At 39.0% G+C, this 27,658-nt stretch overlaps 1 protein-coding gene and 1 long non-coding RNA gene across 2 annotated transcripts; one reads left to right on the top strand and one right to left on the bottom strand.

Moving 5' to 3' along the window:
- Positions 1-27,009, bottom strand: LOC113009195 (monocarboxylate transporter 2). Its single transcript, XM_026147378.2, has 5 exons — positions 26,735-27,009; positions 15,470-15,716; positions 7,068-7,211; positions 5,239-6,042; positions 1-4,858 (listed from the first exon to the last, which is right to left on the bottom strand). The coding sequence occupies exons 2-5, from the start codon at positions 15,681-15,683 to the stop codon at positions 4,578-4,580; spliced, it is 1,443 nt and encodes a 480-aa protein (XP_026003163.1). The 5' UTR covers positions 15,684-15,716; positions 26,735-27,009; the 3' UTR covers positions 1-4,577.
- LOC145421257 (uncharacterized) lies at positions 23,908-27,156 on the top strand. Its single transcript, XR_013902590.1, has 2 exons — positions 23,908-24,154; positions 26,256-27,156. It is a non-coding gene; the product is annotated as an uncharacterized LOC145421257 (long non-coding RNA).
- Positions 27,157-27,658: the final 502 nt, after the last annotated feature.

Here is a 27,658-nt window from a genome sequence, read left to right as displayed (position 1 = left end):
TTCATTTGAATACATACATAGTTTATTTAGCTAATGTGATTTGTGATATCTTTATATTAGTTACAAAAACATAATTTAATTTTCTATACCCGTGTGGTTCTGTTCCCCACTCTGACATGACAGTTGCAGAGGTAGTGGAAATAAGTGACGCAATCTGAAAAAGGATCATGTTGTACAGGATAGTTGCCCTGATTGAAAGCGCATATTACATCTGGTACTCGAAGGATGAAAGACACTGAGATTACTGCTGAGACAAACTACAGTATGAAGGTCCAAACACACCACACGCACAAAAAAACGTACATGTGTACATACACAGAAATATCTGGATGTGTGACTATGTGTACAAAGCTCCATAAACACAATACATAGTGAGTTCTGTCAGACAAATGACAAAAAATACTTTTCCAGATTCAGTGCATACACATTCTCACATCATCAGCGTATTTGTTCATATGTGGTTTAAATATGGAGTGAATTTCTTTTTCCTTTCCTTTACACAAGTTGATCGTTTAGAGTAAAAAGAAGGACTGCAGTGATGTGTAAACATACACACAACATAAGCAAGGGGAGAAGTTGCACTATTGTCCATGTTTATATCTGTCAGTTTAAAACAATAAGGCACAGTTAGCTTACATTTCCTCCTCCTCCCAGAAGCAAATGACCTTCTATACAATCAGCAGCAACACATACTGATATCCACATCAACATAAAGCAGTGTGATACACGTGTGGGAAGATTCCACCTGCAAGCTGGAATTTTGTTTGCTTGTGTTTTTTAAAGGTAATTTGAAATGCACAAAAAGACAAATTTAACTGAGAATAAACCTCTAATTCCCCAAATTCTCATACAAAAAGAAAATAATTTTATTGAAATGTAATACACATTATTCAAAGAAAAACAGATCATTATAGTTAACAGTTCACGATTTGTTTTATATTATTTAGTATATGAATGAAAAGCTCCAATCTGCTGTCATTTCAACAAGCTAAGGGTGTTAGCTGCAAAGTGCTGTCCAGTGTCCAACAACGTTAGCATCTGCATATATCTTACAGCGAAGTGACACCTCCTCCACACACCAGGATAATAAATTAAGCTGCTTAATAGTTAACTGTGTTTAAAAAAATAATGCCACAGGGGGAGGAGTCATTATTATTCGCTTAAATGTCATCGCTCTGCTAAAATTGGTTTTAAGCAAACTTCAAAATAAATGTCTTCTTTCTAAATATACACACATAAAAAGAAAATAAACACAATCTTTGAGATGCTACACCTTATAATTGATAATAAACGTAATTTAAAAAAATACACAAAATGCTTGTTTTGGATGTCAATATGTAAATATAAGAACATTCCAAGCATGTTATTTACCTTATCACAAATTAAATTTAATGGTATATGATTTTTTTTTTTTTGCATAAATAACATTATCCATACTGCATCATTTTAATTACCGGGAAAATTGGGCACTGGAAAAAATAGGAATGAAACTGAAACTGAAATTAATTTATATTCCCCTTATTTTCACATGACAAGATTTTGCTTTGTTATTTGTGTATAATTCAACCTATAAATATCAAGAAAATATAGTTTAGAAAAGAAAAATGCTCATGCATTTATCCCATGAAAAATTAATTGTTTTTGATATTATAAATAGGTAAATGTAACAAACAACAACCTGGCTTTCTTGACCTTTCATGTGGCTTGAAACCAGCAGGGGGCAGTGCTATTTGATAGAAGTGATTTTGCAGCATTCATAGTGAACCTCTTTCCACTAATTAAGTGCAGGCTGAATAAAGTAACATTCACAGACTTTAAATGTAGGAGGGTACAGACATGACAGTATATAAAAATACTGTGTGATACGGGAATGAAATGCTGATGAACTAAAGTGCATTTCTGGAGACAAGTGGCCATAACAGGAGATTCAGATTAAGTGATTCTTAAAGGAAAATATATGTGAGACTAAGTCCAGGACAAAAAAGAGCTCAAAGAAACTGAACAATCTTACTTGCAAGAAACAAAACAAACAAAGAACACAGCAGTGGTCAATACTCATACCAGAGTTCACACAGACAAGCAAAACAGCAGCCGATTCAAACCCACCTACAGAGGATATCACAGCACTATTATCATGAGTCTTAGATAAAGACAAGATATGGTTGAACCACTGATACACAGCTTGATATCAGGATTTCAGAGTTCTGAATACACATCCCACCATTTATAAAGGGACCAGTGTGTATGTTCATGATTACTTGCAAATGTGTTTGGCTTTCTTATCTGTGGCAGGATATCATTTGGTCATTTTTAGCTCCAGGTTTTCAGACAAAAACTGATCAGCAGCACAGCAGGGTGACGTTTACAAAAATACACATGTAATGGATATCATACTGAACAACACTGACATTTATAACAACCAAAATATCTGAGTGAACACGACACACTTGGACACAATTAGCTTTTCTTAATTAGTGACGTGTTCCTTCATTTTGTTAACATACTGGTGCGCGGGTTGTTAGTGAATTAGTTTGTTAATGACTACAGCATATAGAATACAATTACTTAAAGCTTTATCACGTAGTATACACACGTTACATTGATTTCTCATGAGTTGGGAAGTTAATCAAACCAAAGAGGTGGACCACGTTTAACACAAAGATTTATCAAGATTCATCAAGTTTTCACTGTCTCCCCTGCACTGATTGCACTAGATTTAAGGCAATGTATCACAGTATGGAGAGGCAATGGTCACTATAAATATGTTTCCCTGTATAGCTGTGTTACAATGTGAGCATATTGCTTATGGGCTTCATATGTAGAAAACCACTCGTAATCGATGGTTTTTAGTCATTAATACCTTCTTAAGGCCCACAGAGGAAATTACATTCAACCATAATTAAATTCACTGAATTGCAGCAATTTCATAATGAAGTCTGGAATGAAGTGTGGCCATTTCACTTTTAGTGCGGCACACGGTATATGTGAGTATAAGAATATGGGACCCAAGACATTTAACGTAGCATTTTATGACCCGATCAGAGCTTGGACTTTTTGGCAGGTTTTACTGCATAAAGTTAGAGTTCTCAGATGGACAGCATAATACACAGGCGCCAGCTGTGAACACATCTGTACCTTATTTATGGAAGTTGGAATTTTAGGGCACCCAGTTGCCATATAAAGCACAGTGCAATTAGGTACAGTCCCATTCTTCACAACTTTGCATTTAAATGTTGATACTTGTAGAATGGGTGTGTTCATTACTATGGCCAAAGGTGATTCCTTCATCTGCCTTTTCTGGTAAGCTATTTGCACTAGCAATTTAGCACCCTCCATTTAGCTTGTCCAATATGGGTGTAGAACCTCAAACAACCCAGATGCTGAAAAAAATGCAATGAAATTGCTTGTTGGCTGAAGCCAGAGGTTGAAATTAGTTCAACTTCAAGAACAGACTGTATATAAAAGATGGATTTAACCACCATGTCATTAAGCATCAGTTAAAGAAGTCCCAATGCGAAGCCTTGAGCTAAGCATTTTTTCCATCGCTACCTTTGAGCTTTGAAAGGATTGGTTCCCACAAAAAGGAAGTCCTGCAATGTAACAATGTGTCAATCACAAAGCATGCCCAAAAGGATACTCTTAAGTTTTATATGCACAATAATTAATGAAAATTTATGTCATTTTAATAAGATCTAGTGATCTGTATTGACCTTCATTAAACTGGACTACTGTTTGCACCCCCCAGTGGCCATTAAAAAAAATGCATATTTAAGGCACTTCCATACTGGCTTTGCGTTTATGAATCAGAAGTTATGTCCATCTTTTATCAGCAGTCTGTGGTCAAGACATCACAAGTAACGGAGACTGGTTTAAGTGACGGAAATGTCTTTGAATGCCAAAAAACCCCTATCTTATTTACCAGTTATGTTGTTAAGGAGGCTTATTTATTTTAAACATGTGGTTGCTGGTGCTGTTGGAATTATGATGCATTCAGGTCAGAAGACGCAGCAGGAAGAATGGAAAGATATTTTCTGTTGGGTCACACAGAAAATCTATTTAAAACAGAGTCAGTACTATTATTATTTTAATAAACGGCAGCAGATAAATCTTTGATGAAGGTTTCAAAATTATCTGCCAATTTTTTTTAATTTGCTGCTACAATTGCTCCCACTTGTCCTAGTTTTATAGGACAGAAACAATATTCCCTTGTACTGACTCAAACAGCCACTGTGTCATGTGAGTGTTTCTCCACACGCCACAGTTTATAGTATTTCCGATACAAGCTCAATGTTGGAAAAAAGAAAATACAGTTAGTACTACCACAAACATTTTGACTTTTAGCCTCTTCACATGCAAACAGTATGTTACACTTTACTTTTTGTCAAAGAGAATTTATCCCTCACAGCCTCTCCTACAACACTGCTGTTGCTTTGGCTTTAGAGAAGTAGAGGACCCCAGATAGAGCCTGGCGGAACACCGGGAGGCACCTCTTAGCTCGGAGCTCAGTCTGATCATAGTGGAGGGTGTGGCAAGATTGCAGCAGTGGTGACAGTGAGGTGTTTGCAGAGTAGTACAATCTAGATGTTGGTTTCCCGCTGCATAGGTTGCTCGTCTTTCTGACTTTCGTCGACCAGTTCTTCAGTGGCCTGGGCTTCGCCATCAGCCTCCTTTTGATCCAGAGTTTGGTCCGGATCTTCTGTCTCAGTCCGTTTGTACATCTCTGCACGCCTGCGCTCACGATCTAAGAGTCTGTAGTTAATGAAGTTTCCGATGAAGAGCCAAATACTGGCCAGAATCACAATAGCTCCACAGCAAAAATACATATACTTGTAATTTTTTGTGACATCGACCAGTTTCCCTGCAAGACAACAGAAAATATTAAGATATAAATAATATACATTTTAGAGTATCACATGTAAAACTGAGGTACACTATACCGAAAACATGTTTCAGCTAATGTCACTTAATTTTGAATTGTGGGTTCGGTCAGTGTTTTCCTTAAAGTTGTGTTGCCAAATCATTTATTTTCCATTTCTGGGATTCCACCAATCAGCTGGTTAACTTGTGGAGGGCAAAATACTAAAGTGTTTTTCAGGACTGGTATCATTTTCAACTAGCTGCAGTAGTCCAGGATCTATTGACTGCAAATAGATGCTATCATTCGTTGTTCTTGACAGCATTAAATTGAATGGAAACAGGTAAATGAATGAAATATGCTCAAAAATAGAAAGACTGTACCTGCTAATGGTGGCCCAATGAGAACTGGGCAGCACTCCACAATGGTGGTCAGTCCCACAGCACTGGAGAACCTCTGAGCTCCAACCAGGTCCATCAAGGTCTCAAACAGCACTGAGCTGACCATTCCAAAGGCAAAGCCAAAGAATATTGCATACACCACCAAACCAGTGTAACTTTCAACCAGTGGACAGAGGATATGGCATACTCCATTGTACAGTACAGCAAAGCTGAAGAAGTACTGGATCTTGGGTCTGACCCAGCGTGAGTTGGCCAGTAGCCCCATGGAAGGCCTGGCACCCATGTCCACAAAAGCCAGGATTGAGAGCAGGAAGGCAGCAGAGTACTCATCTACACCCATGTCCTTTGCATAGGCAGCAAGGAAAACAATAGGTGCGAAGAAGCCTACGAACATGATGACATTGCCCGACAGGTAAATGAGAAAGCCACGATGCTTGAACAGAGATAAGTCCAGATACTTGTTAACTATTTGCAAAAAACTGCGCTTCTCCTTGCTCGTGGTAGCAATGGCGGCCAACTCTTCATCCTTCTTGACCTTGCCAGGTGGAGGTCCTAAAGGCCTCATGAGCGAACCTGCCACACAGCAATTCAGCAGCAGGCCACCCAAGATGAGGAAGCTTCCTCTCCAGCCAAACTGATTGTAGAGATACTGGTTGAGAGGAGCCAGGGTGCTGAGGAAGACTGGACTGCCTGCCATTGCCAGCCCATTAGCAATCGGACGCTTCTTAAAGAAGTATTTCCCTATCATAGTCAACGCTGGCTGCAGGTTGAAGGCCAGCCCCAGTCCTATATTGAAAGAAAGGCATTGAACTTGAAACAACTGTGCTTTAACTGCAGTTACAATAATCAATACTACAGAATACTACTTTTATTTTTTTGTTTACCTAAATAAGAACTAAAATTAAAATAAAGTTTGAAAAAAAAAAAGACTTATAAGAATAGCTTTAAGCAAAAAAGGATTTTTGTTGATGTTGCTTTGGTGCTTATAGCTATGCTACAGCAGCAGTTTGGCTTGAATCTATAAAACTAAGGACATTCCTGTCAGCCACAACTATAATTTGTGCTTATTAGGAGGCTTGATATTAGCAGGCTAATGCACGAAATGAAAAAGGTCATCATTATCCCTGCTGTGGAACAGCATTAGCAGTGTGCACACTGCCTGCACAGAGAAAATACCAGCAAATAGAAAAATGCTGCAATACCACAACAATTTGAATAAAACACTGGATATATTAAAAAAAAAAAACAGAATGGAAAATGAATAAAACACAGTGGAAGTAAAAAAACAAAAACAAATCACAAAACATAAGGAAAGTGCAGCTGGTTTTTTTTGTTGTTGCTGTTTTTAGTATTTCTGTTGTTTTTGTATGTTTTTTTCATGCTTTTGCAACAGTTTTCTATTTGATGGTGTTTTCTTCAGTTGCACTTGAGTTTTATTCATAAAGAGGTAAGAAAAAAACCCTTCCTAATGCAATGCATTGCGAGCGAATGATTTAAAAAGCTATTAAATAGTTTAACAGTACAACAGGACACTAAATGGTTTGTTCCCCACATGTGAATATTGATCATTAGATGGTAAATTTGTGACATTTTAATGCTCTGTATTGATACTGTTGTACTGTACTGTAGCTGATTTCTGGAAAACATGAAACAAGTGCCACGTCCAAATATGGAAATGATTAATCTTACAAAATTTTAAATAAAAGAAAATGACTTAAATATATACAGCAAACTATTTTCTTTTCTAACCAGATTCCAATGAATAATCAAATTAACCCAAAATGGATTTAAACGGATTCAGATGGACTTACCAGTAACAACTCCCATACAGATGTAAAGCTGCAACACGTTAGTGCAGAAGGAAGCTGAGATCATGCCCAGGGCACAGAGGCAGCCCCCCATCATGACGATGGGCCTGCAGCCATATGTGTTCACCAGTATGCTGCTGATGGGACCTGCAAAATATAGAAGACAGAAAATCAAACCACATGTTTGCATGTTTACAGCTGTCAGGATCACTGAAAGTGAGCGCATAATGACTTAATCTTGTTAGCGCCGAACACCACCCAGAACCCAGCAGCTATTAATAGCAGAAACTAGGTTGTTTCAATTTTTAAACGAGGCACTCCCACCATCGTGTGTCAAATTAATTTAAGTAAAGTGACAGTGTGATTAAACAGAATAGACTTGCATGTAAAATTACTTTTTAAATTCCATTTGACAAGTTTAAGTTATGTAAAAAAATGCATTGTGTCGAAATACATTAACTAATGTTTTATTCTCCCGGCTGCACATTTAGAGGCTGTGCAAACAAACAGCCTTAAGAAAACATTCAGTTTACTCACTGAATCCAGATTTGTAAGGGATACAAAAGAGTCGCCTACTGCGAGCATGTGAGGTCACTAATTATGCAACTTCAGCATGTAATGACACTGAAAGCTCACAGCCAAAGTCTTAAATTAGGTTAATTAGGTTATAAGAAATCCCTAATGTAACCATGTTATCTAAATGACTTAATGAAAAGAAAAAACAGAGGTCTGTGTGAATATTATTAAACAAATGTTAATAGGAAAAGACTGATTAGATCTCACAAAGGCACTTCCATAGTTTTACTATGCTATGAGCTGTAGGTATGTATGACTTGTAATAAATCTCCGAATGCACCTTCATTATGAAATCCATGAATCTCAGCACTGAATTCATCAGCCAGGATGCACTTCCAATGTGAAATCCAGCACTGAGCAAGACTTTCAGTGGAGCCTGCCTGATTTATTCACACATCGATATTATCAGCCAACGTTATAATGGAAGAGAATTGAATAGAATAGGGTTTTTTTTGTTGTTGTTGTACATGTAGAACAAAATTGTGGGCAAAGAAATTTTGAAAAGTCGAGACTGGAGAAACACCCTTCAAGCATTCAAGCACTGTTTAGATTGCTACAAATGTAACAAGCAGTTGATCCCAGCAGAGTTGGGAAGAGTGTAAACAAGCAAATGCTTAACTACACATAACAAATGTTAGGGAAATCGAATTACATTTCATGTGTCAGAAAGAACAAGAATCATTTTTTTCTTTTTATCACCATTATCATCATTAGTCTCAAAAATTCCACATCAGTCAGGCTTTAATTTTTAAAGCTGTAGTATATTTGGACAATTGTGGTCAACAGGACACCATGTAATCACATTACTGACATATAATGATCTAATAAGACTAGTAGACTAGTAAATTTGAATCCAATATTAACCCTCAGCCTTGGTTCAGCAACTCATGAAGGAAAATATCTGGCTCTCTAGCTGCTAACTGCTATCTCACCGCTTTGCCAGCTTAATCAGGGTCCTAACTGTTAGTACAAAGTTTTCACTGTATGCTACTAGTTACCATAATGTAAATAGATGCCTGGTGCTAATGGAAGCAAAACTCATAAGAGTTAAACATGAAGCTATAGCTGTAGTGTATAGAGTCAGAAAGTAAGACAAGTTGAAAGATGGAAATTGAAGCTATCGCTCTATTAAGCTAATAGAAACTGGAGTTGGGTCAACAACACAAAAAAATCATCAAATTATTCAGGGTTAAAATGAAAATATTTTAAAATATTAGTAAGGATGATAACCACAGGTATTTACTGTATTATCTCCGCCAAGGAGGTTGTGTTTTTGGTGTGCATGTCACTCTGTCTCTAAACACAATAGCTTGAAAATCTTTGAATGAATTCAGATAAAACTTTGAAGGGGAGTAGAGTGGGGTCACAATCCGTGTTTGCCTACTGGTGGTGGTCAGAGGGCCCGGTGGCGCCTGTGTCCGGCAGCCTCGCCTCTGTCAGTGCGCCCCAGGGCAGCTGTGGCTACAATGTAGCTTGCTATCGCCAGTGTGTGAATGTGTGTGTGAATGGGTGGATGACTGAATGTAGTGTAAAGCGCTTTGGGGTCCTATGGACTAGAAAAGCGCTATACAAATGCAGGCCATTTACCATTTACAATCCATCCAAATTTGGCTTGCATCCACCAAGGTTTTCAAAATAAACTCAATGATTTATTGGTGGAAAATTTACAAAAAGCCTTGTAACTTATAAACTATGATTGGTGCAGGTGGTGTGTATTGTCAACATGTAAAAAGTACCGAAATATGATTTAAAATCATATGACATTTCAAGGTCAAGGTCAAATAAGGTCAAACGTTTATATCTTTTATCTTAAAAACTATGCTTAAAATAAATTCTGCCTTTTTGTTCGTATTAGCAACATATAGGAAATGACACTGTTTATGATTATTATCTAATTCAACTCAGTTCAATTTATATAGCGCCAAATCACAACAACAGTCGCCTCAAGGCGCTTTATATTGTAAGGTAATACATACAGAGAAAAACCCAACAATCACATGACCCCCTATGAGCGAACACTTTGGCGACAGTGGGATCGAGAAACTCCCTTTTAACAGGAAGAAACCTCCAGCAGAACCAGGCTCAGGGAGGGGCGGGGCCATCTGCTGTGATTGGTTGGGGTTAGGTGTTATGTACTTTACAGTAACAGCTTGTAACCAACAATATGTAACAACATTACTAATAATTTTACTAAACAATGAAATGAATGCTACAAATGTACTACATCCACATAAACAAATAACAATTATATACAAAATGATGTCAAGAATGTTGAAATGGGATTCATATAACAAAAGCCTGCATCTTGCACTTGCTTTAAGTGCACTTCAAAGCTATTGCAGTGCTTCTTGCGGTCATTAAAATCTAGTTCTTCCTGCATTAAAAAAAAAAAAAACTCAGAGAAAGTCCATTTCCGTTCTAATAACAGTGATGGGAAAATCTCCTCTAACTTAATGACTTACTGTTTGTTATTCTCTGTTGGGCCTGGAATGAATTTTCATTCACATTTTTCTGCTTTGCTGCTCGTTTCACTGATTTTAGCTAAAAATGGTTGACTCAACAACTCAGATTATATTGCTGCTGTGGCACTTTATGTTCTATTGTTTACATTTTGTTCCACTTGAGATGTGTGAGAACATTTGATTGCTTTCTCTGTACAAAGCACCCTGCTTATAATGAGGCAGCAATAAGAATTGTTTGAGAAATCTAAGCATCTTTTAACTCACCCCGTCTCCTAACCTTTTTGCTGAATTTTAAGTGCAGGAGGTGTAAATCGAACAGAAAGAGAAAAGTAATGAAAGATGTTTTTTCTTCTTCTTCTTCTTTTTTTGAATAATGCTCTCATTACCAGGCAGAAGGTGTATCATATTTCTGCCAGGCCCAATGCAATTTAAAAAGCCACACTGGGCGAGGAGTCATCTCACTTAATTTGCTCTGCATGAATCTTTTTTCGACCTTGAGGAAAGTTCCCCTCATTTGCATCCGCAGCAGTGATCGGTATTCTCGGGGGCTTGGCGGGACCCGAATCGGCCAAGATGAGGAAGCCCCTGAGCCTGCACATTACCTCTCTTGCAAAAGGGCTTATCATCTCCTGGCCAGACACAGCGTGGACTTCATTACACAGTGGACAAAGACCCAAACTAAATATAAGCACCTAGATCCCAAAAGGGAATGACACATATAGAGACGCGTCTAACAGGTTTTTTTTTTTTTTTTTCCACGAGACTTTAATGTGAGCTGCAAGCGAAGAGGCTGGTTCAGCTCACGATAGATGCCGGCTATCCATCACACTTCAAACAGGATAAAGAGTTGACAGAAATGGAGGCAAACAACTTTTAAAAGCTGTTCTGCGGTTTTTTGAAGTGACTCACCGCCGACCCATTACACGGATGTTTTAAGGGAAATAACGGAGAGTGAACCAGCCCGAAACCCAGTTTATTTATGTGATAAAAGTTTATCCAAATTTTCGGGCTCACAAGAGGCTTTGATGTAAAGTTTACACTTGTAGAGCAGTAAGCAGCAACATCCTGGATGATGCTAACACGGTGGCTTTAAGCCGGAAAAAAAATAAATGCAGATTTTTAAAGGTACTTGAAATTCACTGGCATGATCAGTCAGGGCGGGTAAAGTTTTCACCACAGAGGTGCTTCTGAATAAGTTACATAAGTTCTCATTTTTAAAGAGACGACAACACTTACATGTTTCCTCACAATATCCACATTTCTAATGATAATTCATGCACGTCACTGGCAACAGTTCTCTTTTCAGCTACTGTGCAGTGTGGTAAAAAGGACTGCTCAATCACTTTGACATGCAGCAAATACAGCAACCTTAAGGTGTTAATGAGGTGGAAATGACATCTCAAGTTCAAGAAACAAGGTTCCCATTGACTTTTTCCACTGAGAAATAAGAGTAAATGAATGTATAAAAGTATATTTACTCATCATCATAAGCAATATTATTGTTAATATTTTTCTAAAATGACCAGGTAAAACATTAAAAACCAAAATATTTGGCTGTATTCCTTATGAGAAACCAGCCTTTGTATCCTGTCTTTAAGACTAACCGTGAGAGTGATACAGTGTGCAGCGTTTCCACAGCCAAGGTCAGCGCTCTCTCTCTCTCACTGTGGATTAGCGACACTAATCCAACATAAACACACAGCATGCAGATTAAACACATCATCACAGTGCGACACTCGCTGTGCTGAGTGGATCATTGGCGGTTGCTTCACTGCTGCCTGATGTAATACGAGGCAGGATTGCACTCTAGGGCTGAAGTATGCCAAAGGCCGTCACAAAAGATTTCCCATGTTGGGTTTACAGCTTTTAACCACACCTTCTCTTACAGAGAAACAAAAGAATAGCATCGATAGTTCTTTTGTTCTGGAAAACATGTTGTCAGCCAGGTGATATGCACATCAGGGCAAGCAAATGACTACGCAAATTTTTAGTAGCAATATCTGTAGAGCTTCTGTAGAGGAAGCTCTGTCATGCAAAAACTGAAACTGAAATGTAGCTACACAGTTGTACTGCCACTCAAAATGTCTGGTTCCATAACTGAATGCTCAGGGCTATAGACCCGCAGCGAAAGATTAGCTTATTATTTATTATTTATTATTTTAGTTATTGTTTTTGATTTTTCCTATAAAATAACAACAAAAGAGATCAATACAAATATCAAAAAGTAGCCAAAGTGGCGATATGGAGCGGGGTTCTGTGAAACTGAAGTATAAGCCTAATGCTAACCTCCTCTGACAGAAGGATAGCTTAGCATGCTAAGGTTGACATGATGTGGATGATAAACTGGGTGCCATCAGGACGCTACAACACAGAGCGAACACCATCCCCACAGACACAGCGGCCAGGGAAGCAGAAGAACATCACATCAAGAAGTCCCTGAGTAAATGTGATTATCTCAGCTGGACATTTGTCAAAGCTGGGAAGGCGCCTAAAGAAAGCTCCAGCTGATCCAGGAGAGAAGAAAGATAATTCCTGCCTAAGTGAAAACCTGTAGTGATCCCTTATGTGGCACAAACAGAGTAATGTAGTGTACAATGTTAAGTGCCAGCAGGTCTTACACATCGAGGAAACCAAACAAGCAGATGGCACAACACAGAAGAGCTAAGGACTAAACAGTCTATTTACACCTACAGGCCAGTGGACACATCCTGGACAGGGAGGAACGCTGGTTTGAGGGCGGAGTCAAGGAGGCCATTTACGTTTAAAGGGAAAGACCATCTCTGAATCGAGGTGACAGATGGCCTAAGGGTCCATCTGTCACCATCCTATATCTCTGTGATTGCAGCCATTCCCCAACTCTCTGTGAATGTAATAATAGCCCAACTTGCCTCATTGTCTATAACTGTTTTCTATGTATCATTCACCAGCATTCATAGGCCGATTGATGCATCGCAGAACAACTTGGGGTTAGTATCTCGCCCTTGACTGGAGGAGCCAGGGATCAAACCAGCAACCTTCCACACACATCTCATGTCGTGTGGGACTTTACAAATGTGACCTAACTGGCTTATAAACTATAATCCACTGAGCCAAAACCATCATTTTCAGTATTTTGTTCATCAAAAAGCTTAGCAGGTTGAAGAGACACAGGGTAGCTCAGGGTAGAGGTAATAAGTAAAAGGTCATTTCAGTCATTTGGATCAATTAGATTATTACTTGTGGGTGTCTGGGGCTGTCGGCTCATTACCAGGCAGCTCCACAGTAATGACAGGGCCATGCAAACACCAATACACACACGAAAGCAGCAGTGGGGAATTAGAAAGGTGTTAAACTCTGATTGAATCATCAGCGTGAGAGTCAGAACAAGAGAGCAGGTGTTTAATGAATAGCTGAATGGCTGCGATCAATGTGAACGAATGAGAAACAAGAGCGGCTCGCTCAGTAAGCGCATGTATTGATGCCGTAACCACGTGATAGCGGCATATAGACACTGCTAAGCTAAAGCAGCAGTTAGCGATCGGTTAAAAAGCCAAGACAATCAGCAATAACCACTTAAGTTTTTTACTGTTTGATAAATATGTTTCGCTAGGAACACTAGAGAGGTTGTGTCATTACCAGAACAGCAACCATTGGCTTGTTTCAGCCTGATGAACGCCACCTGTCCATAAGGTGTTTACTCATAATCAGAATTACTCACAATCCCAAATTACTTTATGAGACCACAATACTTAATTTTGAGCAGAAGACTTTACCTTATAATTACTGAATGAAAATTTGTTTTCAATTGAACACAACATAGGAAATGAGCTTTGCGGGTCTGACGATGACAACAGCACACGACAGAGTGACAGGAGGATTACAGCGTGGACAGATGGCACTACCGAGCCGGGAAACTGCAGGCTTGAAGCCAAAGTGGGGAAATACAGCAGGTGATCAGAGCAATATGGTGGAGAGGGCGACCTGCTGAAAACAAATTTCAACCCTTCAAAGGTTCCTTTTTTCAAAACAAAACGAGGGGCCAGCTGCAGCAATGTGGCAGCATTTTGAGAAGATAAAGGATTTGTCTGAATCGTGCTCCGAATTTGATTAGAGGCTGAAAACTATTAGAAATTCTAGTACGCGGAAATAAAAATTCTGCCTCAGTGAAATGAAAATTCGCCTCTTTCCATGTCAGAAGACAGATCAATTTATTTCAAAATCCAATCAACAACCAATAGATTATTTTTTCCCAATTTCCAGGCTGTAAGTGATTCTGACTCACAAGGAATTACAATTTGTTGTTGTTGCTGTTGTTCGGCTTCAATTTCTCTGGTTATCTGCAGGCTGTGCATGTGATGCTTTGCTAGCATCTCGTGTGGATTCAAATCCAGGTCATGATCCAATGACACAAACTAGTTCCATTTCAATTCTGTCACTGCATATTGTGTTTACAGGTAGAAACAGTGTGACAATGATGAGAGAAACTATTGAATAAACCATGTCCCATCCTATGTGCCTTTCCTCATATCGTGCTTTTCAGATTTCAGATGGTGCATCTGCTAACTCCAACTATCTAGATTCAAGTTATTTAGCATTATTAGGTTGTAGCATTGACAAAAACACAAGTACTCAGATATTAATTAATAACAAATTATTACTGAATAAAAATACTAATTTGCAACTGTATCAATACCAACAATAGCATCTTTGCCTCCGTCAGCTCACACACAACAACCCAAAGCAAGGCTGCTAGCTAACAGCTGCTAGTTTACACTGAACAACACTTTAGAAAGAACTTCAGAAGTCAGTAAAGCTCTCGTTTCAACAGCAGTAAAGTATTAAACAGTTATCATAAATTTTAATCTGGCTGGCAGACATGTTGACGTTCGCTGTTTAACAATTAGCAATTAACCCATAGCTGTGTTAGCCATCAGTTATTGTTAACGGAGCAGCAAGTGGACTTTAGTTAGATCCAAGAGAAATAGTTATTGCAGGCAGCCACGATAAAGCAGATTATGGACATATGGAGAACAAGCCTGTTCTTTTCTACTTTAACAATGATTTAATTAAACGTTCTCTGGGTTAAATTTTGAAAATGCAGACAGAGACCGGTTCAATCAGTTTCATAGTGGGAGGTCTGTTTTTATGTCTTCTTTAGCATAACTAATATGACGCCTTATACAAAATTCATTTGTAACTTTTCCATAATACTTTTATGCAATAATTAAATGATCTATGTTTTACGTCGTGTAGTTGCTGTAGCAACAACCCATGACAACCCCACTCTAGAATACCAAATTATTATTAGAGGCTTTCGAAACATGAACAGGTTTAACTATGTTAGAAAAATTTCATTTAGCTTTTCCTTTGTTTTAACCAGTTATTTACCTGCAGCATACATGACGGCGAGCATGATGGAGGAGATCCATGCGATCTGACTGTAGGAGGCGCCGAAAATGTTCTGGATTTCTTTGAAGAAGACTGTGATGGCTTTCGGGAAAGCGTATGAGAATCCTATGGAGATGAAAGATCCAAGTACCACAGCCCACCCCCACCCACCATCTGGTGGGGGCACAGCAGGACTTGTGGCTGGGGTTGGCATCACTGGCCCAACTCAATGCAGATTTGCTGAACGCTGGAAAAAGAAAGAAAGGAGGATATCAAAACTCACAGAGAACTTTAAGGTTACGGAAAAAATGACCCGAGAAGTTCTGTTTCTAGGAAAATGTCATCGATCATTAGGGGTAGTATATCCTGTAGATAAATCACAAGCTGTAGCTCATATTGACAGTATACAGACACCTGTGGGATGACAAAGGAGGTTCAAATGTTTGTTCTCTCTGTTTTTCAGATGCGCAGCTGCAAACAGTAATGTGACACAAGAGCAAGGAGGACATGCCAGAGGCCCTTATCCTTTATAGGGTGTGGGCAAACACAGGATCACGAGATTCCAGAGGGCATGCACTCATTATACCTGAGGGGCCAGATCTCCCCCGCCCACTGCTCACCGTGAGCACACCTCCTTCCCACAGGCATTAATGAAACAAGGGTAGAGCTTGACTTACAGAAGTGTGGTGGCAGTTTAAAATCACGTGGTGTGTATACAGAGTAAACCTGACCTAATTATACGTAAGGGAAAAAAAAAAAACAAGTATGGAAACTATCTACTGCCACACATCGCTGTACTGATGCTACAAGTCAAGTAAAGAAAGATGCACTTATATTGACGGACACGTGATAAACCAAAAAGGCCAGCTGCTATGTTTTTAGCTCTGTGTAAGCTCATTAGCCTCACCTCTGTCATCAGTCAGAGGTGAGGCTGTATAATTTACAGCTGTATAATTAATTTGAGGCACCCACTGAGATGATGGCAGCTAGTGTGGCGTCACAGAAATGAGCAACCTGTCGAAGAGTCAACATGTTTGCTCATGTCAGCGGTGCAGAATCACAAGTGAGTAATTATTGAGATTAACACAGCCAGACTCGGATTACCGGGTACGAGTCTGAAATAATTGGCACCGCTGATTTCACTTCAGCTTTGTGTTATTATGTTTTCATTGGAGAGCGAGACCCATTTTAAGGTTTAAAAGTCAAACTGGTTCCCTGTTGATCGCTTAATGATGACCTGTTCCTAGCAGACAGGTATCAGCAATAGCTGGTTGCTAGAATACCTGCCAGTCAGAACAGTCATTGTAAGCTTAAAGACAATCCAAGCGTTTAAATCCACCATGAAGTTGTTAGTAAGGGGGAAATTAGCTATAAAGACCTCAGGTCTCAGTCATACAAGCCGAGAGTATGGTCGGCGTCCCTTTGGCAACCACCAGTCTCTAGGGAGGAAGCTGCATTCCTACATGTGGTGAGCGGTTGCTGGAAGTTGCTGGCAGGTGTAACTGGTTGCAAAGAGCTATGTGGTGCTGCACTTTGGTTGCGTACTGCTAATACTTACCAGCTACTTGTCATGAATAGACCATAAAACGTGTCTATAATTCTTTCAAACTGGAAGGAATTAATTAATTAAATGTGTCAATAATGAATTACAATTAAAATAAATACATAATTATTAAATGTTTTAAATTTAATTAATTAATATTTTATTAATTATTTTCTACTTTTATTTGTAATTTAATCCATTATTTAATTATGTATTTAGCTAATTCATTTTGGCACCCATGGCCCTCTACAGTCCAGTGGTAGTGAAGCTGCAAAACCAAAAATGGACAGCATGCTTCAAGGTAAGGTTTACTAGTTTTGAAGCATGCTGCATAAGGCAGAGAGTTTCCATTCAGTACAGGTATCTGCCAGCAACCTCCAGCAGCTGCACACCAAGAAATCCACATTTTTACCTAGCGACAGTTTCTAGGCCTCTCTGACCGAGGGCTAAAATGTTTCTTGTTGTAGACTGTGGCTGAAGTTGGGCATTTATGGGGATGGAGTTCTTTTTGGAGTCAGACTCCAGTGGCCATTAAAGGAACTGCAGTTTTTTGCATTCTGCATTTGATTCATTGTTTAGGGGAAGAGATTGCTGCTGGGGTAGCCGTCACCCGCTATTTCTCAGACATCTAAATAATTGTCAGTGTTTTATTATTTATTTAGAAAAAAAACAATGGTCACGATTAAAACTCAGACCGGCACAGTGCATATCAAGTTTCACCTGTCTGTGCGCTTAATGATAACATCTTCCCCGTGCCAGTTGACTGATCAAGCAGAAAATTGACTAAACATAAACATCATACGAAACCTCACTATCCAGCTTTGTATCTGATCAAGCGACTCGACCATCAGCTCTGACAGTTTCCTCTACAACACAACAGGCAACCACTGGAAAATTCAAACCACAACTTTAAGTGAAATACAACATCATTGTTTTTAACTTTTACATGAAAATATTCAGCTGGCTGATCCAAACGTACCGGCCCTGAGTCGACATCTTACCAGAGCAAGTTTCATTTAAGAACATCAAAGGATTTAACCAGGAAACATATGGTTCTCCTGTCCGAGTGCATCAATGACTCGTAAAGACCAGTGTAAATAAATGATGTCACTCTGCTTCCTTGTTCCAGCTCAGGTATGAGCAGACTGCATTGTTGTGGAGACTCGTACATTTGCTACTGTCAATAATTTTGAAAAGCTAAAGAAAGTCAGGAAGCAGGAAATAAAAGACAAGATTATTTCTTGGCAGGAGGCCAGAGAGTGACATCACAATGAACACTTTTAAGGCTTTAAAACGAACGAACTACAGTAGCAAAGTTGGAAAAGCAAGTTCAAACAGGATTTGTTCTGTTTCTTAGCAATGTAGAGCCATTCGTGCATTATTAGCATGACAGCACAATACCTGCTGTTCTGTGCTTAAAAAGTTCACAGAAAGAAATCTGAATCGGAGCGGTGTTTCATTTGGGAATTTCGACTTGGATGTCTATGGATTTCTAACTTTCCACTTCAACTGGAACGCACCAGTAAATAAGAAACTTCAGGGGCCCTGAGACGTGCGGCTGTAGCAAGTCTGTAGAGATTTTGTGTAGTAGATGCATTTCGCTTTTAGCCAACTAGAACAGTTCCTCCAAGTAGATTTTCAACTCATATAACAAGTAAACTATACTAACAATGTTGTATGGACTTTTGTGACTAAATGAGCCACACAGGCACTGACTAGTTTCAATGTGCATCACTGTGTTCAAGTGATAAAAAACAGGCACTGTGTTGATGGATGAATGACTCTACCTGGCTAGCAAGCAAAAGGAATATTGTGTTTTTCCTTCCTTTTGTCTGTTTTTCCTTTACCATATTGGCAGATATATTGGATATCCAAACTGATATCGTATTGGTACTGGTCTTAAAAATCCTGTATAGTTCAGATAATAATAATTAAAAGCCAAAGGGGAATGATTAAATTTGCTTTTATTTTGGAATTCAATAGTTGTGGAACTGTGTTTTAAATAAGTGAATGATTTAAGCAAAACATCACTTGTGCTAAAAACTGTCCTCTATATATATATCTTGTATTGCCCCTTTAATCAAAGTTAAAGATTAGTCTTTCTTCCCGGAGTTTCATATAGTAGGTCTAATCCGTGCTAATCAGATTACAGACTGTCCAGAGCGGCAATTGGTGGAAATACTAGTTTTGATTGATTGAACGTGACAACAGTGCACGAAGGATCCTCAGAACCCATAAGCAGCTTATAAATTGATGGCTGTTAATATGAAGCTCCAAACAGATTGGTCATAAAAGATCTAGTAGGTAAAAAAAGGGAATTGTCCGCACAAGCTTGATGGATCTGGTTTATGATCAACCATATAAGTACACAAGAAGTCAAACAAAGTAAAGTCACTGTTCGGTCGTTACAAAGTCAACACTTACTTCCTTCCAGATCAGTGTCATGTGCCGTCTCCCCTGTGCCCTTCACACCAGTGATCATGAGAGCAGCTACTACAGCCCTGACTGCTGCTTGGGTCAAAGCTGGTGGGTTATAAAACAGTGCCAAGGAACAAGTCAGGTGACAACAACAGGACTGTACAACCACACCCACTTGAAAGACCACTTTTAGAATAAAACATTCCAACTCACCAACCAAACATAATTCATTGTCAAGGTGCTAATAAAACTTTATTGACTCCTGTCTGGAATTTTTTTCAGATTTGTCTTCCACAGAGGTCAGCAGTTACAGACCAGTATGCTAGTTTGACTAAGTACCAGCACTGATGGGCTGATTGCCATGGTGAGTATTTGTATGTTTCACATAATAAATAAGGGCTCGTTTACAGTGGTCATAAAATATGACTGTAGCTGTGAAGTCTTTCCAAAGCAGCATGTTAGACACAGAGCAGCTTCTGTCCTCCATCTGCGTATACATTCACTGGGTCATCGATCATTTAGCCCAAACCTATGAAAAGCCCATTGTCCATTTTCTAGCAGAACCATGTCAGAAAGATCCACAGTCATATTATTTAGTGGTCCAATGTCAGTGAATTAAGATTCAATCACAATCTTTCCTGAAGTTCTTATGTCTTCTTATTATATGTTTTTTTAGCATGTTTCCTTGGCCTAGCAATGTTTTCCACTGAGTTCAGGAAACATGATTAGGAAACATATTAGCACTTTTCTTCTTTTGCTTTTTATATATATATGACTGCTATGTTATCTACCTAGCATTAGCTCAGTGACATGAAACAGCTATCTAATAATAACACAAAGGATACATGAAGCTTACTTTGTGTTTTGGCAGAAACCAACGTAAACAGAAATCTTGATTGGAAGACGGCAATAGAAGACAAGTCAAAATGAGCTGAATTCATTATTTTCCAGTAATATCTGCCAAGTATTTTTAAAGATATCTCACTCTGACCCAAGAGGAAGGATTGGCCAACTGGCACTGATTTGGATTAACCGCATTTTTCAAGCATCATAATAAATCCCCCAAAGAATCCATCACAAGTCACCATGTTAGAAAGTGTTCTACAGAGCGACTGTGAAACCGCATTTCTCAACAAGTGTGGAGCCATGCACAGAGTCGCTCAAGCTGAACAGACTGAGTTTTTTTGGGCCTGTGTGATCTCAGTGCACTTGAATTGACCACCTGACTTCACCTTGATGAGTCTTATCCGGACAACAGAGCTCAGTGGAGGGGGCAGCAAGGACACGGCAAGGGGAGCAGAAACCAAAATAGAGTTTCTATAATCAAATCATAGAACTGGCAAAAGCTGGGTTACATACTGGACAGAATGTGTGTGCTGTTTGAGCTACAAGTCTTTGTTTGTAGGGTAAGGTTAGAGTTTGGTTAGTCGTGACAGGTTAAGGTTACAGTAACTGTGCATTATGACAAGAAATGACATCACTTAGTGCCTTGGTAGGAAGCCAAGACATGAAGAAGAATGTCAGGTTTCATTCACAACAAGGACAAAGCTGAGACTCAGTGTTGGATTTCATGTCAGTAAAGAGGAATAAATGAACTTTGCCCTCTTTGAGTTGGCACACCAGACCTACTGCATTTCCTGCTAACGGTAGTAGCAGCAAATCAATGACTACATATGATCATGTGTAGATCCAAATCTGACATTAGCATTCTGCCAATCTATTAGTATCTGAATTTATAACACCCGATAACTGAATGATGAAGAAGCAGACGAGACGAGAGAAACATCCTCCAGCCACGTCACGTGTGTTGACATTGAAAACTTTGTCATCCACACCAAAAACACAACAACCAGATGATCCGGGCAGAATGGTGCAGAGCTAAAATGAGTAAATAAATAACTAAACATAACAAATTGAAGTGAAAACTGTTTATTTGATGTATCTCAAAAATAAATAATATTGTCTCATATATCAGATTACCTAATATTGATATCTGTATCAGGCTTAAATATCCTATATCGGCTCTGCAGTAAAGCTAGAGGCCATAAAAAAATCACATTAGAAAAGCTTAAAGACTCTAAAACAGTAAGTGCAACAACTCCTTGTACAAAACACATTGAGAACTTGATTTATTGTTATTACAAAAACACTGATTACCACAGGTTTAAACTTTAATATCTCCTTAAGGGAATCATGATTCTCAAACTCTGCCGACACAACTTCAACATCCAGTTATTATTTTTAGATGGAGGTTAATTATAGTTTCCTGAGAGAGATATTGCAGACACCTTTTAAAGGTAGCCTTCAGGGGCCATTAAAGGAGGATGAAAAGAACAGCAAAGACATCCTTCAGAAGAGCAACAATTCCACATTTTCATGTTCACATCTAATTAAAAGTTTTCTTTGAATTCTTATATGTTGAAGTACTTTTTCCACTTTTACTGATAGTGGAAGGTTGAGCAGTGGTCAATTACTAATGTTTTTTAATGGGCTTTTGTGGAGCCTTGTAAGACTTGAATTGTAATGAAGGACAACAGAAGGTTAACTAAATCAGAGTTACGGAGCAAGAGGACACCAGTTTTACCTGGAGGAGATAAATTAAAGCGTAGGATTTGTCTGTATTTGTGAAGACCTTGAACAGAAGAAATACTCAAAAGCTTCACTTAAAAGCTATTCAGGTGAACATATCCTGTAAGTACAAAAGGAAACTTGACCTCTACACTCAGCTTGCCAGCATGCCCCCCGCCTCCTCCTGACTCCGCCAAAGCCTCATGCTGGGACTTGAAGTTATGGCAATGGAAGATTAGCTCTAAGGTAACCTCCAAGTAACAGTACACCCATTGTTAAAATAGAAGTTCATTATTAACCCAATAAACACCTCTCTAAATGTTGACTAAAGCACACATGCCATCTTCTTATCATCACAACAACAATCTAATCTCACTTCAGCAGTCAGGCAAACACACTCGCCCATATTCTTTCACAAAGAAATAATTCCTTTAAAATCTGCTTTCTGATTAAAAAGGCCATCAGGCAGAGGGTCTCCCCATAAAGTACACTAACACTGTAGTTCCCTTTCTCCTCAGCTTCTGGCCTTTTACTAACTCCGGGATGCCTTGATTTAGAAAATAAATTTCATGTGTGGACACAAGAGCATGCTGGGAGGCTTATTCACTTTTCCATATGGGCTGCCAACACCCACATTAAACATCCAATCCTGAGCTCCCTCTCCGCTACACACCTCTGACCATGTCATGAAGGTCACAGAACTGTAATCATGTTATATTTAATAGTCAGACAGCAAACGTTAGTCATGTCTAGAAATGTGTATGGGGGGAAGGATACTAATGTTATGTAATGATACTAATTCTGTTGCTCAGAATATTTGTACTTTTTGTACCTTATTACTTGACGAATAGGGTACAAAAAAAACTTAACAGCCATCATAAGAGTCCAAAGAAACTGTTTTTGTAGTTTTTGATCAGTGCCGAGTGGTTCTGTGATGGTGTGTCATGGGTGGGTTCACATCTGGCATGATTTCCATCTTTCAAATAAGAATCAGGTAGAATCAGTTTGAGTCTGCTCTTTGCTCTTTCTTTTCTCTTTTTAATGTAGGGAGCTAACTTTTTTTCATTTGTGAACTATCACTATTTTTCAAACCCTTGCAACTGTACTGCTGATCCATCAAGGTATGGAACTTCTGAGGGTGACCTGTGGTACCAGATCCTTTGGGTCTTGTGGGTTAAGCTTCTGGATAGGCCATGTTTAGGGACATCCTGTGGACGTTTTATCGAGCTGATCTGTGGAGTCTGGAGGCTTGCTCCGTACTTGGAATCTTTGACCCTCTTACTTATTCTTAACTGTTGTGTTTTCGTGATTTGCAGTACACTGTTGAGGAGGCAGCTGTTGTCAGAGTGCATTTACATGGGTTTTACATGACAAAATAACAATGCTGAAACCCAAGGCCTGGCTGTAGTTTGACTATTCTGGATGTTAAGTGATTAACAGTAAGTAAGTAACATATTTTCTCAGTGTGGAGTATACGCCATGTTTAGTGTTCATGAGGTCATACTAATGAAACCTAATCCAGAGGTTTAGCAGGTTTCCAAAACAGTCCTGTCCTGTTAGAAAACCCAGTTGTGTCCAAGTTTCTATCATCCAGCTGTTGATGTGAAGTGAAGTTAAATAATTTGAAGGTAGTCCTTCTTCATTATTCCATCCACTGTGCAAAACAGGCCCAGAGCATGATGATACCACCACCGTGCCTGACAGTTGGTACGGACGATCTGATATCCTCGTGTTCGTGTTGTTCCCTCGTCATCATAAATAATGTTGTTCCAAGTTCAGCATTGCAAGTGACCTTCTGCTGACGTCATCCGCGACCTCGAAAAAAAACAAACGCCTTCAAAAAATCTACTTCACTTGCGGGAAGAGAAACCGCCTCTGTAAGGACAATATGTATAATGCTTACCGTTTATTAAAGGAAAGTATCCTGAAATGCAAAGAATTCAAGTTCCTGGATCGGCGGACAGAAGCGGTTTCTCTTGTCACAAGTGAAGTAGATTTTTTTAAGGCGGTATTTTTCAAAGGCACAAAAGGGGGACGTCACAACAATGTGATTGGTCACTTGCAATGTTGAACCTGGAACAACATTTATTATGATGATTTGGGAACAACATCGACACGAGGATATCAGATCATCCCAGTTGGAACAGTGTTCTCAGGTTTGACAGCCTCACCTTAACTCCATTCAAACATACTGTACCTCTTGTTAATGTGACCAAAAAAAAAAAAGCTATAATAGGCATTTTGTTTTTTATGTGTATAGCTGCAAATTTCAATTGAGCTTGAAGTTGTGTATTTTGGAGCAAGGGTTTCTTTTGCTGGTTAGCACCCTTGGCCCATGTCCATCTAAAACTCACTTCTACGTGGACAGTTATGGTGGGGTTTCAGCACTTTTCAATTCATGGCAAGCCGGAGCCGTGGTGATTCCTGGATTGTTTCTGGTTCTCCTAACCAATTTCCTCTCACCTTAGATTGATGGTTTAGCTCTTCATGCAGATTTTGGAAAAGTGATGACACATAAAAACAACTTGTACTTATGAACCTCAAGAGACTTTCCTAATTTGTGTCAGTTTGAAAATTGTGGAGTTAGCTGGACTTCCCCATTGTTTTGAGTATTGGAATGCTGTCAAACAAATACGTTTTATGCTCGCAAAGATAAACTGAATAAGCCTTTGAAACCTAGCCCTAGAACCAATTCAATTATTAATTGATTTAAATGAATCTATATATTTGAGTCTTTATGAATACTGGCCCTGTGTGCATTAGAGACAAATATAAAATGAATTCAAATTTGTTCACCTGATTCTTGTTTTTCTTAAAAGACATTAAAGATATATGCTGTACAATCATTCCACCCAGAAAAAAAGTTCAAATAAATTACCATGACATTCATGCTCATGAAGAGTGAATGTAAACTTCTGACCACAACTGTAAGTATAACATTTACAACAACAATCTCCTCGGGCAAAGACATAAATGCTAGCCAAAGAGTAACTTAGTTAAAAACAAACAACAACACACATTTTAAGATTTCTGCCCACATGGTCAGAAAGGTCACTGCTTTCGGAGAAACAAACAGTGTGGACATTGTCAACTGCAGACTGTTTAGGTTAAATCTACAGACAAGACAACATTAAAAGCAACAAAAATAGGATGGAGACTAAATAGAGAAAAATGCTAACTTCGTTTCTGATGGAAGGGCATGATATGACAAACTTAGGATATTAAAAAAAAGCTAAAATGGAAATTCTAATCATAAGAAAATTCCGGACATATCAGTAAAGTAAGTTAAAGGAGCACAGATGACTAATATCACACGTATTACTTTATAGCAATTATAAGTTTTCGCTGGTTAGCCGTGCTTGCACCTGGTCAAAAAACTGTCCCACACATCTCCTCATAAAACAACACAGATGTACAGATTTGACATGTTAACTGGTGAGCTTTGGAGGAGCTGAAGCATGTTTTATTTTTCTTTCCTTTGGTACAAAGCAAGCTAGCTGCTGACCAGTTTATATGCTATACTAAGCTAACTAGCTGCTGATGGTAGTTTCATTTTTTTGGTGCGGGTAACAATATTATTATCAGACTCTCAGCAAGAAAGTTAAAAACAGTATTTCCAAAAATTGTGAGCTTTTTAAAGTTTTTTTTTTTTAAAGTTTATGCATAGTCCCATGTAAATCTAATGCAAATAAAAAATGGATGCAAAAGACCTTTTCATCTGCTAGCAAAATGTCATTAAAATGACGTTACTTTTTAATAACAAATTGTGACTGAAAAGTTGTACTCATGAGACATTTAACACACTGAAACTCGACTCAGAACATTTCAGTTCTGCTCCTATGGCCACAAGTGGTTTGATAAATCCGGTTTATACTAGCTACTGTAAGCCACCTAGAACTTAATGATCTTCAGTTTACAACTCTGCCTGTGCTTTAGCATTTTAGCATCTCACCACGGAGGGCGCTGTTACAACCACATATTTGATAACCTGCTAAGATGCTCTGTCACAGCCAACTTGCACGACAGGATCATAGATTACAAACTACAGACTTCATTTTTTCACTTCTACTCAAACCTAAAACTGGGGTCGTGTAAGCTTTTTGCCATTTAAGCTAAATACACATAGGGTATTCATCACATGCAGAATGTGAAGTTATTCATACAGATCACCAACTGAGCAGGAGTGAACCAGACCTGACGTGGACATAAATACTTGTGACATCCTAAGATAATAATATACTTTTTTCTCTTTCAAAGTTCGACTCGATCAGAAATGCCTATAGCTGGAAAGGCGCAGGAACCGGAGAGTGATTCCTCAGCACTGCAGCCTAATCATATGATGCTGCTGATTGAGACCGGATATTGACCGGATGAAGCCAGTCTTAATGCTCACGGCCTGCTAAACCGGATGCTTCAAAACAGCCCAAAAATCAGTGCAAATATATTTTAGGACTGTGCACCTCAGCTCTTCCACCTGCGACAACTGACAGCAAAGCGGCAGATGGGTTTCCCTTCTCTCCTCTCTTCAAAGGCTCCTGAACGCATCATAAAATGCGGTCACCCATCCGACTGGGACACTTGCAGCGCCGCAAGCCGCTGTCTTGACAGGCTACAGCGCTCATTCACCGCAGCGCACACGCATCCCTGCATCGCTCGGTTAATCCTCGGGCTCACCGGCAACGTCGGCGCGTCCTTCACTGCAGTCAATGACAACCGGCCACTGGATGTTACTTTACCTTCTGAAGGAGGCTGTGCGTGCGTGTCCTCCGCGGGCTGCCGGCTGCGATGACCTTGGAGCATAAAGATGCGTGCGGCTGTGTTGTGGACAGATCGCTATTTGAATTTCCTGAGTGAGCCGCTGCCTGACGTTGAGCTGTTGCGCACCACAGAGGGCGGCGCTGCCTGCCCCGTCTCCGTTTTAGATCGTGATCCGAGCAGCCCAGCTTTTTTGTTTTTTGTCACCATCCCTAGACCCTGATTTGGAGTGGCGTGGAAACACCACAGCGGAGAAAAAGACAATAGATTCTGGCGTTTTAAGCGTTTAAACAAAGTACATGTCTTTAATATAATAATTTAATAGTTATATAATATTTTAATAATTAATTATAATTAATAATTAGTTATAATTTAATTATATTAAATTCATATGGATTGCTTCTGAAAATGTCTGTCTGGTCTACTGCTGCACTTTAATCTCTGTCAGATGAGCTTGGCATTGTTATGAATTTAGCTTTAATTATATTTCCTCTTTGTAATGTAAGGAAAAAATGAGGATGTTATACATTTTTGTGTGTTTATTACAAACAGACACACAAAGAAGGATAAGAGTAGTGCTGTGGGTTACTGCAAATATTGGCATGATCTATGCCAAGTACTGAAGTAAGTATTGCCAGTACCAATACTGATAACCATCATAAGCAGCTTGTGTTGGGGAGATCAGAGTGGCAGGACTTATTACATGAGTTGTCATCAGTTTCTGAACACATTTTAATGACCACTAAATCCACAATAGACAACACAACAAAGAATAAAACACTCCTTCCAGTTATTCATGTATTCTAAAACAGGGTTTTGTTTCTTTGAAGCTCTGGAATGTAAATGTACATGTCTCTAAAACACTTCGGGTGAACCTCTGTTGTTCAATCTGCTACAGGCTACAA

The sequence above is a fragment of the Astatotilapia calliptera genome, chromosome 17, assembly GCF_964374335.1.
Source record: "Astatotilapia calliptera chromosome 17, fAstCal68.1, whole genome shotgun sequence".
NCBI lineage: Eukaryota > Metazoa > Chordata > Actinopteri > Cichliformes > Cichlidae > Astatotilapia > Astatotilapia calliptera.
This window is presented reverse-complemented; position numbering and strand designations above follow the sequence as displayed.